Source organism: Bombyx mori, chromosome 15, assembly GCF_030269925.1.
Source record: "Bombyx mori chromosome 15, ASM3026992v2".
NCBI classification, from domain to species: Eukaryota; Metazoa; Arthropoda; class Insecta; order Lepidoptera; family Bombycidae; genus Bombyx; species Bombyx mori.
In genome coordinates this window covers 6242155-6256704 of record NC_085121.1, presented here as the reverse complement: position 1 = coordinate 6256704, position 14550 = coordinate 6242155, and the positions used below count along the sequence as shown (strand labels likewise).

At 40.4% G+C, this 14550-nt stretch overlaps 1 protein-coding gene across 1 annotated transcript; it reads left to right on the top strand.

Annotated features, from left to right (window-relative positions):
- Window positions 1–1898: 1898 nt before the first annotated feature.
- On the top strand, window positions 1899–3710 carry LOC134200177 (uncharacterized). The gene has a single exon (XM_062672472.1). The coding sequence runs from the start codon at window positions 2566–2568 to the stop codon at window positions 3346–3348; it is 783 nt and encodes a 260-aa protein (XP_062528456.1). The 5' UTR covers window positions 1899–2565; the 3' UTR covers window positions 3349–3710.
- Window positions 3711–14550: the final 10840 nt, after the last annotated feature.

The following is a 14550-nucleotide window of genomic DNA, read 5'->3' as shown; positions in this document are numbered from 1 at the left end:
TGATGTCTGGGCCGGAAGCTCGGAGGCGGTTTTGGCGGGCGACGCGGCGATTTATTTTAGGGGCTCGGGGGCAACCACGGTAATTCGCGGGGTGACCCTGTGTTCGACATAGGACGCAGCTAGGCGGTTCCGTCGCGGTTTTTTGGTCGCGAACGCAGAGGGCCGTGGCGTGATCGCCCAAACACTTAACACATCGGGGGCGCGCGTGACAGTTACGGGAAGAGTGCCCGTACAATTGACAGTTATGGCACTGGCTAGGAGTGCCTTTTTTATGGGGGGCTTCGACAGCGATACCAGAGAGCCTACAGACGGTCTGTGTGTTAAAGATTTTCTTACCCTCGGGGGTAGGCTGGAGAGCGACTAGAACCATATTATATGGCTCCCTACCGCGACCGGTGTGCATACGGTGCACAGAATTCACTGGTAGGCCTTGTTCTAACAGGTCGGCTTTTACGAGCTCTACATCTAACTCTTTAGGGATTCCGCGTATTACAACGCGGAGTTCGCGCTCCTCCTGGAGCGTATACGTATGGAAACTTATACGCTCCTTACGGAGGTAAGAAGAGAGGGCCCTATGGTCGTCGGGTGTTTGAACCTTAATTTGAATGCCGTTCGCGAGGTTACGGGCATTCGTGAAATTTATATTTTTGGCCTTAAGGGCCAGGCAAACTCGATCCCAAGCTGCCTTCTCCTGAAGGATAACCGGGGGAGGGGTCTGGGTTTTATTTTGTGCCACCGGACGCGGCGACGGAGTGGCACGGGCTGGGGGCGCAACGGGAGTCTGAGGGCGGGGGCGCGACGCGTTCACGGCTTTGCTAATTTTAGCGGCCGCGGGAGCTCGAGACTCCGCGGCACGCTTCTTACCCTTCTGTACCAGGGTGAATCCATCCGTCGATGAGGCGGGGGCGAGGTCGACCTCCATGTCCGAGTCAGAGTCGGAGCACGAGGAGGCGGGTGCAGGCGACCTACGAGCAAGTGTAGGTGTTTTAGAGGGCGCGACGGAGGCCGCGGATGATCGCTCAGCTGAAACGATGGTCACGGCGGACGACGCAGCAGCTTTTCTCGCCAGTATAGGCGACACGGGAGCGGCAGGCACGACAGAGGCTGCGGTGCTCAATGCAGAAGCTCTGCACGCAGGTACAGGCGACGCAGGAGCAGCGAGCGCGGCGGAGTCCTCGAGAGGGCTCGCAGTGTGATTGGCCTTGAAGGCCAAAAACTCCGAGGCGAGCTGTGGGTGGCGAAGTCGGAGGAATTCCGCGAATACAGCGTCCATGATCGCTGAGTACCCAGGTGGGGCGGCCCCGGGTCTTGAAAACACTCGCCTTGCGGCGAGGCCCCAACTTCTCGGACCTGAGCGGTTCTATTGAACACAGGTGGCAATGCGGCGCGATTACTACAGGACAAAGAAAAAGCACAACAAAACAGAAATTACGAAAAGAAACAAAACAAATAAATACTTGCAGGAAACCACTTTGTCGGCAGATGTACCACGAACACAGAAACAACAAAAGGAAACAAAACAAATAAAAACTTCCAGAAAGAGCACTTAGTCGGCAGATGTACCACAAACACAGGCCGCGCGAACAATGGCCGGGCTAACAAAAGCCGGGCGAACAAAGACCGGGCGATCGAGTGGACGATGAGCACGTCCGCACGTGACGGGTGCCTCTATCGGAATGATGACATAAATACTATGGGCAGACCGACAATATTGTATAATTATTAAGAATGCATTTTTAATGTTACCTGCTAAAGTGATAAACACGAGAATGAAGAGAAAAATCCAAAACATTTTCGTTGAAACAAAAACTCAACTTAATTCTGCGACGCTCATTTAGTTATGAAGTGGCTCGCACACGGGTTATCGTATTGTTTCAATTCAGAGCTGGATGGTTTATCAGGATGAATTCACTTAGCGTGCGATATGAAACTAATAAAGCAGTTCCATTTTGGTTTCGACGTCAGTATTGTTAATTATTGCGGAATGTGCGATTGATTTTCGCATTGCAAAACTTTAGCTTTTGAACTTTATATTTAAGTCATGTTATCTTTATTATACAGATCGATACGAGGGTAGGCGGTACTGAGACGCGGTAACAACATAGACCGTAAAAAAGTTATTTAAAAATATAATTTAAAGTGAATTTAGTGATAAAAAATCGTACAAGTGGCAAATAAACTAGTGAATATGACTATATAGTGAAGACAAGGTCCCAAGTTAACGAATAATACACAAAATACTTAAAAAAAATGAAGTTTTAACAAACGACAATCTAAGAACTTTTCCAGTTTTTTCTCGCGAATCCAGGAATTTAAATTATATTAGTGTTAATCTATGAAAGTTCCGGAGTGCAAATAAATGAAAATCGCGTAAGTTATTCCTTTTTTGGAAAAACATAACTTCTTTCCTGAATGAGTCTGCAATTTCGCCTGTCATAGAAAATAAACTGCGAAACAGCGCCATCTATTAGGAAAAAGGCAAATTACGTTCGATTTACACACAAAAAATTATATCTAGTTCTACTAGAGGACGCAACAAGTACCAAAACAAAACAAACAGACACTATGGAGGAAATTATGAAAGCCTTACAAAATATTCAAAAAGAACTGAACGCACAAAAAATAGAAATTCTGAAAAATGGCGAAAAGGTGACAGAACAAGTAACACTCAACATAACCAACAAATTAGAAGAGAAATTTACCATATTGGAAGAAAAACATCAAACCTTGAAAGAAAATGTTGAACAACAAGAAAAAAGGATTCAATTTATGGAAAGACAAGCAAGACAAAGAAACATAATTTTCTTCGGTATCGAAGAGAGTGAGACATCCTATCATAATTTGGAGAAAAATATGTTGCAATTCATAAGTGAAAAATTGTCCTTAAAATTGGATTGTAGAGATATTCAGGAAATAAGGAGAGTGGGAAAAAAATGTGATAAACCGCGACCAATAATTTTAACCTTTTCTACCCTTGGTTCAAAGGTCAGCATTCTCAAGCAAAGAAGATTATTAATAGATACCCAATACTACTTGAACGAAGATTACCCTAAATACATATTAGAAAAAAGGAAAGAACTACAGGAAGAAGCAAATAGAGAGCGCGAGAAAGGAAATAAAGTCACGATAAAATACGATAAACTTGTTTTATTAAAATCAAACAACAAAAGAACACTGATGACTTCACCAGAGTCAGATCCCAATTCTCAAGCACTAGTTCGTAAAAGTACAACAAGACCCACTAAGAAAAGCAAAATAAAACAAGCAAACCCATCTATACCTAGATCAAACAGTGTCTCAGAAGGAGTTCTAAAACCTAGTATTCTAAGCTATTTTAGTAAGCAATAACGTCAACACACCACATAACCAAACCAACGACAATACAACCAATAACTTACATTCATAGCAACCAACTGCGCCCTCCCTCAACGATGCAACATTCATTTAATTTCAACGAAGCAACAAAAACCATCTTCCAATCCGGCTGGTCACCGTGGAAGATCAAGACCATAACCCTCTAAGGAAGATATCTCAAACTTCTTCAATAATAAGAAAATGGAACACAAACCCAAGAAATATTTCACTCAACTAAAGAGAAGAAAGATCAGCTTTACATAGTAACTTACAACGTCAGAACTTAATGATAAAACAGCTGTTATTCTTTAGAGGAGGCCTTCACCTTCACTTGAGGAGGGGTCCATGCAAACAAACTTCTATATATTTTTTAAAACGTTGTCTAGATTTATACTTTTGTAAGGAAACGGAAGGGAGAGAGAAGGGAAGCAAATTAAGTGAAACACGTGTAATATCATCAGTACTTTTTTTTCTTCTTCTCTTTTCTTCTTTATTTTTTTTTTATTATGTTTAAAATATGTATGCAACCTACTATTTGTATGGAATAAAAGGCTTATTATTATTATTATCTTTATTATTTATTTCTGGCCGTCTGGTGTAGTGGTAATTGACATCGTCACTACACAAGGGGGTCGCGGGTTCGAATCCCGCCAAGGGAAGATATTTGTATGATAAATATAAATTGTCTTTTCCAGGGTTATGGATGTATATTAAATATATGTGTATAATAAAAATCTTACATTTTTTTCCGTTCTCTGGTACCTGTAACACAAGTTCTTGACGAACTTAGCACGGGACCAGTTAACGTGGCGTGATTGTTAGTAAATATTTATTTATTTATTATTACTATTATTTTAATTTATATATAACACTGTCTATTTTGGTCAGTAATATAAGATTTCGAGCTCATGCCTCAATATATGTGTCATTGTTCACCTTGTCAAATCTTGTTCTTCCTCTTTGAGTCGATAGACCTCGGTGCCGAGGCTCGTGGCCTCTGGTACGCTATCCTCTGGTACGCTCAGTCTATCCTCGGCTGCGTGGAAGGTATCGTGGACTGAAGCATTGTGGAGTTGTCACTACATACCCGATCCTGTGGACCGAATGGTAAACAGTCGACGTCGCCCTAAACACGTCATTACGGATCCTCCCGATCGATTAAGGGTGCTTTTAGGTGCCTCAAGCACCGGTCACCGTTCTCGCCGAACCAGTCGCTTGCGACAAAGGGCTCGACGAGTAAATTAACCCATAGACACAGCCCACTGAGTTTCTCGCCGGATCTTCTCAGTGGGTCGCGTTTCCGATCCGGTGGTAGATTCTGCAAAGGCCAGGGAAGGACGTGTTGCTAGCACTGGCCCTAGCCGGTTTGAGCTTTGTGAGCTCACTTACACGTTAGGGTGAAGCTAAAATAGCCTCTCCAGGTTATCAGCATAGGTAAGAAAAAAAAAAAGAGTTGTCAAAGTGGTTAATTGTGTTTTAACACTAGTGTCAATATTGTTTTGAGATACAAGAACACAAAAGAATGAAATAATAAAAGTTTATTTTTAAGCGAAAATCTGCATCAAAATTCCATTAAAGCCCAAAGCCAATTAATTTCGAGATCTTCGTTCAGTGCTAGTGTTGAATTTTCATACTTTTCGATAAATTGCAATATAATAGGTGCAATGTCCGGTTCTTCGAAAATCACACCTAGCGAACAAAGAGTAACAGATAATATTTTTCTGTTATTGAATTTGGGATAGTATCACAGTGTGATAGCGCGTATTGTAAGGTCTGCATGGGTAGCTAGGTACCCTGCGTATTTCTACTCTCTTCTCTTCTCAGTGGGACACTCTTATCAGAGCGGTCGTGGTTGCGCTGGCAATGTGGTGGCGATTTACTGGTGGTAGGACGCACGGGTAGGTACCACCACCCTGCCTATTTCTGCCGTGAAGCAGTGGTTTGAAGGGTAGGGCAGCTGTTGTAACTATACTGAGATCTTAGAACTTATACGTCAAGGTGGGTGGCGCATTTACGTTGTAGATATCTATGGCCTCTATGGACTCCAGTAACCACTTAGCACTAGATGAGCCGTGAGCTCGTTAGCAACCAATGCAATAGAAAATACATTGACATACCTAGTATATTTAACTTAAGTGTCACATGTATTCGTATGTACTCGTATGTTTCGAAGTCGTCGTGGCCTAAGAGATAAGACGTCCGGTGCATTCGTGTTGAGCGATGCACCTGTGTTCGAATCCCGGGCGGGTACCAATTTTTCTAATGAATTACGTACTCAACAAATGTTCACGATTGACGTCCACGGTGAAGGAATAACATCGTGTAATAAAAGTGAAACCCGCAAAATTATAATTTGCGTAATTAATGGTGGTAGGACCTCTTGTGAGTCCGCGCGGGTAGCTACCACCGCCCTGCTTATTTCTGCCGTGAAGCAGTAATGCGTTTCGGTTTGAAGGGTGGGGCAACCGTTGTAACTATACGGAGATCTTAGAACTTATATCTCAAGGTGGATGACGCATTTACGTTGTAGATGTCTATGGGCTCCAGTAACCACTTAACATCAGGTGGGCTATGAGCTCGTCCACTAAGCTAACCATCTAAGCAATAAAAAAAGAGTATTTAACAAGTTTACATATTATCTAAATTGTGATAAAATAAAGGCATTCCTCGACATGTATTTTGCAATACGGGTCCATGCGATAGGTCGCAGCTTCCAATCTATCTACCTAGTATGTATTCAACTCTGGATGTCTGGGAACCAGGAACATGAATGAGATGAAGTGGGTTTACGTGAGATAAAACTTGAACGCTTGCAATACTTATAGTTAAATTGTAAAGAGCACGGGTGACGGGTCTGCTTAAGCCACTGGTTCACTCACTATTTGGCTCTTAACTTCTTGATAAATCATTATACCAGTACAGTCAGAGTATTGAGAAAAAAAATTTAGGTTAATGCGTTTGGATCACAAATTACCGATTTACATTTTCTGTTGATCTATTCGTGTTTTTTCTCTTCGATTATCGAACAAAAAAGAGTACGGAACGATTTTTTGTGATTAGTCTTAAAAGCTGTTCTATTTTTATGTCGGCACGCGTGACACCGTAAATGAGTCGTCTATTATCAAAGGCGGCAATCTGTGCATTTGGACAACAAAATTTTATTGATATGTCAATACAGATTTATTTGATTATAATCGTCTCCTTCAAAGAATACGGTTCAAAACCTGCATTAAATAAAGGTTAATAGTTAACCTGTTATTTATCTAAGATGTCGTTCCGAAGAGTTTTGTGACTGCCGATGGAATACAAAGTCAATAATTCGTTTTTCTGATTTACCAATCATTGTCCAAAAGTCAGATTGCCGCCTTTGATAATAGTCGACTCAAATATAACACAAAATAAAGTGTTACAATTACTTCTGTGACCTTCTAATTCAAGCTTGAAGGTACATTCCAATTATTTATTTCAAATATGAATATATTGAAACAGCAGTAGGCATACACCTATTAGAAACTATATAATTTTATTGCTGACGTATACATAATCATACAGTTCGTATTTATTTATGACTTATCTCTGTCTGTGTAGCATAAACATTAAATTATACATACCCATCATTTTTGTAAAAGTACACTTTCCATAATTATGATTATTGCGTACTTATGAAATGTAATTCAAAATAATTATTATTCAACAATGAGTCAGTTAACAATGTTATTTAACGCAGAAACGGCACAAATTGATAACAGCATAGTATGCAATTCTTCGAATCTAGAACGTACTTTGTAACATAACAAATAGCAACTGTTGTCCTTTGTTTAGAGTATAAATGAAAGCTATTATAATTCAGAACCCAATTCTGCAAAGAGCTAACAATAACCTCTATTGTACATAATATTATATGTAATATAACACACAAAATAAATACAATAATTCACATCCTGCCTTATCCTATTGTTTTGAAGTTACATTGTATAGTCAATCAGTGTTATGAAATGTCTTTGATCGTTTCGCTAGTTCTTCGCTTTCATAGCTGTTTTTTTTTCTCGTCGAACCCGTCGCTTGCGATGAAAAGTTCGGCGAGTGAACTAGCCGATAGACACTAGACAGAGCCTACTGAGTTTCTCACAGGATCTTCTCAGCGGGCTGCGCTTTCAATCCGGTGGTAGGTTCTGCGAAGCACTGCTCTTTCTAGGGCTAGTGTTAGCAACGTCCTCTGGTTAAAGCCCCGTGAGCTCACCTACGCGCTCGGTAAATCTAATAGTATGACCCCTCGAGTTCATTAGAATCGGTAGGAAAAAAAAGGACTTTACATCTACACCAGGGAAGGTGAGTGAGCTCGAGGTTCAGGGGTTAGTGAATAACTATGATACCACGAGGTTCTGTCTCATATTTTTAGTATTTATAGGAGAAAATAATATTGGGGTGTTGAACGTGGACACTTTTTATTTGTTCGTGTTGAATTTTAAGTGACGTAAATTAATGGTTATTTTCATTATGGAAGTCGAGTACATAGTCAATAATTCCGCTGTAAAAGGAGATGAAAATTGCGTGATAGCTCAGCGGTTATAGTTGGATAAGGATTTGATTTTCGTATCGATCAAAATAAGAATCAATAAAATTTCTTGTAATGAGACCACAACTTCAAGACCATAACTTCAGTATGCCCTGTGATGCACCAAATTATGTATGGGACATGATTAACATCACTGAACCGCTGCAATCTGTAAGGAAATATGGCAGATTTGATAAATAAAAAAACATTATAAAATAACTAACCAAGTGCAGATAAAACCAGAAGAATGGTTAAACATATACAACCGACGGCTCCTGTTATATTTACAGCTAACAACGCATATAGCTTAAAATTACCAGCATCGCTGAAAAATAATGTAAAATGTATGTTAGACGTGTTCAAAATAAACTTTGACTATCGAAGGTTTCTCCATCTAAGAATTCAATAGACCATTTTAAATTTCATTTGAATTTTGTTGAATAAAAAACCTTAAAATACAGCTCACACATTTTTTTAAATACCAACTTAAAGTCAAGTAAGTTATGGTAATTTAGATTCCAAATAATCATTTTAATGTTCACCTTGTTACAATAGCTTGCTCCATTTTATAAAAACTGACCTTGAACAATATTACAATTTGAGAAACGATTCTATGGAAGAATTCAAAGTTAAAATTTGTCTGAAAATAATTAATTAATATTCATTGCCTACAGATAACACAAACTAGAATTATTGTTAGTTGTATCGCGCTTTGTTTTGTAATCAATGCACTTGACTTACTATTAAAGTAAATACTGATAACCTGTCAATGATGTAAGTTTTCAATGATTCTAGTTTCTAGGCAAAACTTCTTAGATACTGGGATAAATGATTTAGAATTAAAAATAATAATTAGAGTTTCGCTATTTACAATCAAATTGATAATTTATAATTTATTTCAGCACTGAAATTGATTATATAAAATACTTTATTTGGTAATAATACGATTTTTATCAATCAGTTCCTAATAATTAAAAAAATTTACACAATTTTACTATTTATGTTTTGAGTTGTTGTTTGAGCACCTTCTAAGGCACTAGTTGAGAGCATAGCGTTTTCAACTCTATTCCGGTGACGATGGTAAAACAGAGTTGTGTAAGTTCGTCTCAAACGATTTCCCAAATTGTTATTTCCCATGGTACATGGAATGTTTTGAAGTCGTCGTGGCCTAAAGGACAAGACGCCTGATGCATTCGTATCGAGCGATGCGACTGCACTAGTATTCGAATCCCGCAGGCGGGTACCAATTTTTTTAATGAAATACGTACTGAACAAATTTAATATTCATGTACGACTTCCACGATGTAAGAACAACATCGTATAATATAAATCAAAGCAGCAAAAAATATAATTTGCATTATTAATGGTGAGCCAGTACGGGGAGTAACCACGGCCCTTCCTATTTCTGTCGTGAAGCCAATGGCGGATCCAGGGGGGGGGGTCATGGGGGTCATGACCACCCCCTGAGCTGGTTCCAGGACTTAGGTGAACCACTAATTGAATATAATGACTTTATTTATATATTTTGTCACCATACAGATTTTATGTAACTACATACCTTCAATATTTAATTAATTTAGTATAATATAATAACTTTGTATAATGGCAAACGTTTGGGAACGAACGCATCTAAATTTGACTATGTGACCCCCTCCTGGCGCCAAAGCTGGATCCGCCCTTGCGTGAAGCAGTTGTGCGTTTCGGTTTGAAGGGCGGGACAGCCGTTGTACTATAAAAAACTGAGATTTAGAACTCACGTCTCAAGTTAGGTGGTAGCATTTACGTTGTTAATATCTATGGGCTCCGGTAACCACTTTACACCAGGAGGGCCGTATGCTCGTCCATCCATTTAAACAATTAGTAAATAAAATAAAAACATCCGCCACAAAACACAGATACCCAAAGTCCTATCGTTAAACCATTATCACTCATTGAATTGGTTAAGATTATTAAAAATCCATTAGTGAAAATACCTCCAAAAGTATTTCAATACGACTCTTAGTAATTAATCAATTTGGTGATTAATACCGCAAGAGCCAGTAAGTCAGTAAGTAATTGAGTTCATTTATCAATCGTATTGAAATATTTAAATTTTTACATTTTGAAAAGATTGCATCCTCAAGGCAGCGGTTCAACTGTGTGCTCTAGCATTAACGAAGTCCATGAGAAGTGATCGATGGATGACCACTTCGATAAAGCGGCACAATATGAGAATCCTCTCATCGTGGCCGCCGAAAACTACATAGTCGATCCTGCGGACCAAATGGTAAACAGTCGACGTCGCCCAAAACAGGTCATTTCGGATCCTCCCGATCCATTAACGGTGCTTTTAGGTACCCCAAGCACCGGTCATCGTTCTCGTTGAACCCGTAGCTTGCGACGAAGGGCTCGGTGAGTAAATTAACCTACAGACACAGCTCACTGAGTTTCTCGCCGGATCTTCTCAGTAGGTCGCGTTTCCGATCCGATGGTAGATTCTGCGAAGCACGCCTCTTGCTAGGGTTCGTGTTAGCAACATCGTCAGGTTTGAGCCCCGTGAGCTCACCTACTAGTTAGGGTTACGCTGATATGGTCTCTAGACCATCAGCTTAGTTAAAAAATAAAATGGATGACCACTCGCATCAGATGGACCGTATTCTCGTCTGCGTATTAAGGCAATAAGAACACGTTTTCGGCGTATTGATGTTTCATAATATCATCTTATATATATTTTTTTATTGCTTAGATGGGTGGACGAGCTCACAGCCCACCTGATGTTAAGTGGTTACTGGAGCCCATAGACATCCACAACGTAAATGCGCCACCCACCTTGAGATACAAGTTCTAAGGTCTCAAGTATAGTAACGACGGCTGCCCCACCCTTCAAACCGAAACGCTTTACTGCTTCACGACAGAAATAGGCAGGGTGGTGGTACCCACCCGCGCGGACTCACAAGAGGTCCTACCACCAGTAAAAAGGACTTATATAAAGGACTCAATCTATTGTCACATACGTAATCAATGAATACCGACTAAATTGTGATTATTGTGATATACATACGATTCTTGAAATTACATGGGCACCGCCAGTCGTTCGTCGATGGTACTATGATAAAGTACTTCTTAAAAAAAAACTATATCATGTTTCAATTACCAAAACAAACTACGAAATTTAAAAATTACTGCATTTCGATACATATTATATTACATTAGCATCGAAGACCGGCAACTCTAAACAAATTATGCATGATCTTTTCCGCGATATGGAAAAAAGCGGACGTTATCGGTATACTTTTTTTTTATTGCTTGGATGGGTGGACGAGCTCACGACCCACATGATGTTGAGTGGTTACCGGAGCCCATAGACATCTACAACGTAAATGCCGCCACCTAACTTGAGACATGAGTTCTAAGGTCTCACTTGTAACAGTACAACGGGCGCCCCGCTCTTCAAACCGAAACTCATTATTGCTTCACGGCAGAAATAGGCAGGGTTGTAGCACCTACCCGTGCGGACTCACAAGACGTCCTACCACCAGTAAATCCTACTACCAGTAAATACATAAATCCCGTAAACTAAAAAATCATGCGACAAGTTACCGGCAAACTGTATGAGCGTCTGCTCTACAATCGCCCCAGAAACTTCGTCTCATCGAAGGACATTCTCATCGATGAATAATTCGGATTTCGCGCAAATCCCTCATGCGTACAACAGGTTTAACCGATAAAAACCGTTATACATGGGAACCCTCTTCTTCGAAGTTACAAAAGCGTTCGACTAAGTCTGGCACAATCTGTCTGGATTTTCAAACTTTTCAACATGGGCATGCCGGACAGTCTCTTGCTCATAATACGGGACTTCTTGACAAACCACTCTTTTCGATATCGAGTCGAGGGAACCCGCTCCTTGCCGTGACCGCTCACGGCGGGAGTCCCGCAAGGCTCCGTCTTCTCTCCGCTTCTATTTATTTTACTTATTAATAACAATCTCCGGTCGCCGCCGACCCAGCTAGCTTTATTCGCCGACGACACGACCGTTTACTACTCGAGTAGAAACAAGTCCCTAATCGCGAGAAAACTCCAGAGCGCAGCCGTAACCCTTGTACAGTGGTTCCGAAAATTGCGCATAAACATCAGTTCAGCGGCGGTGCTATTTGAAAGAGGAAGCTACACACGGATATCCTCTCGGATTAGCCTCCTAAAAGGCCCGATTACCTTTTTCGGCCAACCCATACCATGTCGCCCACATATAAAATTAGTCTACGACCGTGCCCCGTTTATTCTCAGCAAAATCTACCCTAAAGTTGCACAAGGCCCGTCGTGATTTACGCGAGTGCGATGTTCGCTCACGCGGCCCGCACACGCATAGACACTCTCCAATCCCTACAATCCCATCTTTGCAGGTTAGCCGTTGGAGCTCCGTGGTTCGTGAAGAACGTCGACTTGAATCCTGACCTGAGCCTTGAATCAATCCAAAAACACATGAAGTCAGCGTCAGAACGTTACTTCGATAAGGGTATGCGTCATGATAATCGCTTCATCGTTGCCGCCGCTGACTACTCCCCGAATCCTAATCACGCAGAAGCCAGTCGTCGACGCCCTAGACACGTCCTTACGGATCCACCAGATTCCACGATAAGAACATGCTGCGCTGACCCCACATAATGTACGGACAAGGGCAAGAAGAAAAAGAAGTGTCGATTCCGGTGCGGTTGTAAATTCATTTGCGAAGCAACTGCTCTTGAGTTGTTAGGTCTCCTTCGGAGGCGCTCGGGCAACTGTTAGGTAATTCCATCCCTCCCGGCTGAGCCTTTGCTCACCATGTTTGCACCTCCTGGTGAAACTGGAAACGCCTCCGGGCCAGCAGTAATCCTTCAATCATAAAAAAAAACACTATGCATGCATCACTGTTCTGTTGTATTAGAACTGACATCTATTTATCTATCTATCTAAATATATATATATATATATATATATAAATGAATTGCTGTTCATTAGTCTCGCTAAAACTCGAGAGCGGCTGGATCGATTTGGATAATATTGGTCTTAAATTATTTGTGGAAGTCCAGAGAAGGTTTAAAAGGTAGATAAATATAAAAATGCTCGGAATTAAATAAAAAGAACTGTTTTGTTTTTCCTTTGATGAGTCCCCCGTCGGACGGATTACTTTTGGTTGTTCAAAGTTTATTTTATACAAAAGCTTAGGCCTTTTATTTATCGATTGAGGTACTACGAAGTCTGCCGGGTCAGCTAGTATAAAATAAAAATATATTTTTTATTTTGCTATAATAAACATTCCCTATGACACGTTCACTTCAATCTGTTTTATCTAAAATGTTTGGGAAATGGAGGTTTATTGCCTCAGTGACTCAAAGCACGTACGCATTCATATTTTTTTTCGTAAGAAGTATTATGGGTTACTCAATTTTAAACTAGTAGACGGTATGTATTAAGAATTAATACCTATGTATGTACACATATCAAAATATTTGTATTAATACCTACGCATGTACACATACACATATCAAACATGCTATTTTATCCATTTATTTGTTCAGGTTGTAACCATATGCAACATATTTGCTATGGTTGCGAGTGCACAATCTTCAATAATATTATTTTCATAAACTTGTCTTTATTATCTTGATTGACATTTATTTTAATGCTCATAGTTAGAAGAACTAAAACCTTTAACCTACATTGTTATGCAAGGTTTGTTGGGGGAGAGGTGGGGTTTTTAATAACAATCCGAAGGAGACCTAAGAAATCAAGGGCAGCTGCGTTGCGAATTCATATATTACTGGGTCGGCATAGCGACCCGCTGAGAAGATCCGGCTTGAAACTCAGTGGACTGAGGTTATGGATTAAGTGTGATCTCAAGCTCTTCGATGAGCCTCGTTACTGACGCTCTGGTTTCTGGTGGCGTTAGTACCGGAAGCTCCCAATCGCACTGAGAGTGGATCAGGTCAGGAACATTCAACAGGACGCTATAACTGACATGTTCCTCGATATAAATAGAAATTTAAATGATGGTATCTGTCTGATCATTTGACTGTTAATGACTTGTAGCTATAAAACATCTGAGGATTACACACACGTATGTATATAGTTGATCCGACAACTTTTAGGTCTTCTCTGCTTAGATGCTCTGCTCTACTGGTGGTAGGTCCTCTTGTGAGTCCGCGCGGGTAGGTACCACCGCCCTGCCTATTTCTGCCGTGAAGCAGTAATGCGTTTCGGTTTGAAGGATGAGGCAGCAGCTGTAACTATACTTGAGACCTTAGAGCTTATATCTCAAGGTGGGTGGCGCATTTACGTTGTAGATGTCTATGGGCTCCAGTAACCACTTAACACCAGGTGGCCTGTGAGTTCGTCTACCCACCTAAGCTATAAAAAAAATTTTACCACAATAACATTATCGGAGATTATGTTCTGAAGGACGTCATGGCAACTGTAAAATCATATATTAACAAGGTATCTTGAAATCTATATCGGTTTCTTCAAATCTATACAATACAAGAAGATAATCTGCTTGGAGATATAATATAATATGAACTTTCAATGATATTCCTATCAACCTCCACAGTGTTACAATTGACTGAATCCAGTAGTCGCACATGATTCTTAATCGATGCTAATAAAATTATTATATCTACATATTT